Raw genomic sequence first — 3,007 nt, forward strand, 5'->3', positions numbered from 1 at the left:
CCACCCATCCATCCATCTATCCACCCATCCATCCATCCATCCATCCACCGTCCATCCACCCATCCATCCATCCATCCACCGTCCATCCACCCATCCATCTACCCATCCATCCACCCAACCATGATGATGATGATGAAGATGATGCTCTTCTTCCTCTTCCTCTTCCTGGCAGGGGGCAAAGCCAACACCTGGGAAGGAGGCATCCGTGTCCCGGGCCTGGTCCGCTGGCCGGGCGTCCTGCGGCCTGGCCTGGAGGTGGATGAGCCCACCAGCACCATGGACGTCTTCCCCACGCTGGCCGCGCTGGCCGGGGCCCCCTTGCCCAGGGACAGGTGGGTGCTGGGGGCTCAGTCCTCCCCAAGGACAGTTGGGTGCTGGGTGCTCAGTCCTCCTCCAGGAAGGAAGGAGGGAAGGAAGAGGGAAGGAAGGAAGAGGGAAAGAAAGGAGGGAAAGAAGAAGGGAAGGAAGGAAAGCAGGGAAAGAAGGAAGAAGGGAAGGAAGGACAGAAGGATGGAAAGGAAGAGGGAAGCAAGCTAAGGGAACAAAGGAAGGAGGGAAAGAAGAAGGGAAGGAGGGAAGGATGGAGGGAAGTAGCAAAGGGAAAGAAGGAGGGAAGGAAAGAAAGGATGATGGAAAGAAAGAAGGAAAGGAAGAGGGAAAGAAGGAAGGAGAGAAGGAAAAAGGGAAATAGGGAAGGAAGGAAAGGAAGAAGGAAGGTTGGAAGGAAGGAAGGAGAGAAGGGAAGGAGAGAAGGATCAATGGAAGGATGGATGGATGGATGGATGCATAGATGGATGGATGGGTGGATGGGTGGATGGGTGGATGGATGGGTGGATGGATGGGTGGATGGATGGATGGATGGGTGGATGGATGGGTGGATGGGTAGATTTATGGGTGGATTGATGGATGGTTGGATGGATGGATCGATGGGTGGATGGATGGGTGGATGGGTAGATGGATGGGTGGATTGATGGGTGGATGGATGGGTGGATTGATGGGTGGATAGATGGATGGATGGATGGGTGGATGGATGGGTGGATGGATGGTTGAGTGGATGGATGGATGGATGGATGGGTGGGTGGATGGATGGATGGATGGATGGGTGGATGGGTGGATGGATGGGTGGATGGATGGTTGAGTGGATGGATGGATGGATGGATGGGTGGGTGGGTGGTTGGATGGATGGATGGATGGATGGGTGGATGGATGAGAGTGGATGGATGGATGAGTAGATGGATGGGTTGATGGTTGGATGGATGGATGGATGGATGGAGGGTTGTGTTGATGGGTGGATGGGTGGATTGTTGGATGAATGGGGGGATGCATGGGTGGGTGGTTGGATGGATGGGTGGATGGATGAGAGTGGATGGATGGATGAGTGGATGGATGGGTTGATGGTTGGATTGATGGATGGATGGGGGCTGGGGAGATGGATGGATGGATGGATGGAGGGGTGGATGGATGGATGGATGGATGGGTGGATGGATGGATGGATGGTTGAGTGGATGGATGGATGGATGGGTGGATGAATGGATGGATGGATGGGGGGATGGATGGATGGATGGATGGATGGGTGGATGGGTTGATGGGTGGATGGGTGGAATCCTTCTGGATTTGAACTCACGGCCCAAGCCAATGTTCCCTGAACCATCTCTAGGGCTTCCAAGGTGGCCCTGGATCTCATCCTACCAAGATGGCGCCACTTCCTGTGTCCTGGCGTGGGTTTGGCATTGAAGAATCAGACTCTCAGGGGTCTGATCCTCCTCAGGAGTTGGGGTGAGGGTCAGGTCCCCCAAGACGGGAAAGTCTGATGCCCCCTCCCAACCAGCCAACAGGAAGTGGCGCCATCTTGGTAGAGATGCATCCAACTGGTCCAGTGCTCAGCTTGAGCTCAGAGAGACAAGAGCCTGGGTTGTGAGTTCAAATCTCAGCAGGGGCATCAAGGCTGGGTGTGTTAGACACAGAGACAGCACAGCACCTGACCTCTCTGATCCGTGCCACAGGATCATCGATGGCCGTGACTTGATGCCCCTACTTCGAGGAGAAATCGCCCGCTCTGAGCATGAGTTCCTCTTCCACTACTGCAACTCCTACCTGAACGCCGTACGCTGGCACCCGAAGAACAGTGAGTAATGTGTGGATGTGTGGATGGATGGATGGATGGATGGATGGGTGGATGTGTGGATGGATGGATGGATGGATGAGTGGATAGATGGGTGGATGGATGGATGGATGGGTGGATGGATGGATGAGTGGATGAATGGATGGAGGTGTGGATGGATGGATGGATGGATTGATGGGTGGGTGGATGGGTGGATGGATGGATTGTTGAATGGGTGGGTGGATGGGTGGATGGGTGGATGGATGGATGGATGGGTGGATGGATGGATGGATGGATGGATGGATGAGTGGATGGATGGATGGATGCGTGGATGGATAGATGGTTGGGTGGATGGATGGATGGGTGGGTGGATGGATGGATGGGCTGACCATTCTCACTCTGTCCGTCTGTCCACAGGCACGTCCATCTGGAAGGCCTTCTACTTCACGCCCAACTTCAGCCCCCCGGGTTCCAATGGCTGCCACGACACCCACGTGTGCCTGTGTCATGGCCGCCACGTCACACGCCATGACCCCCCGCTGCTTTTTGACCTCTCCCGTGACCCCCGCGAGCTCACACCCCTGACACCCGCCACCGAGCCACGCTTCCACGCTGTGCTGCGCGCCATGGCCCAGGCCGCCCAGAGACACAAGGACACCGTGCCCCGCCACGTCACCAACCAGCTCTCAATGGGCCACCTGCTCTGGAAGCCATGGCTGCAGCTGTGATGTGGGTTGTGCAGCTCCTCCTCCATCCATCCACCCATCCACCCATCCATCCATCCATCCATCCACCCATCCATCCTTCCATCCATCCATCCATCCACCCACCCATCCATCCATCCACCCACCCATCCACCCATCCATCCATCCATCCATCCATCCACCCATCCATCCATCCATCCAT

At 56.0% G+C, this 3,007-nt stretch overlaps 1 protein-coding gene across 1 annotated transcript in view; it reads left to right on the forward strand.

Annotated features, from left to right (window-relative positions):
• The window catches only part of LOC106000189 (steryl-sulfatase-like), a 15,527-nt gene extending 12,651 nt beyond the window's left edge, over positions 1–2,876 (forward strand). The window contains exons 8-10 of the mRNA XM_013035422.1: positions 173–332; positions 2,004–2,125; positions 2,519–2,876. Of these exons, the coding sequence (XP_012890876.1) occupies positions 173–332; positions 2,004–2,125; positions 2,519–2,829 (593 nt within the window). The 3' untranslated portion in view covers positions 2,830–2,876. The remainder of the gene's footprint in view (positions 1–172; positions 333–2,003; positions 2,126–2,518) is intronic.
• Positions 2,877–3,007: the final 131 nt, after the last annotated feature.

This window comes from Dipodomys ordii, unplaced genomic scaffold (genome assembly GCF_000151885.1).
Source record: "Dipodomys ordii isolate 6190 unplaced genomic scaffold, Dord_2.0 Scaffold210, whole genome shotgun sequence".
NCBI lineage: Eukaryota > Metazoa > Chordata > Mammalia > Rodentia > Heteromyidae > Dipodomys > Dipodomys ordii.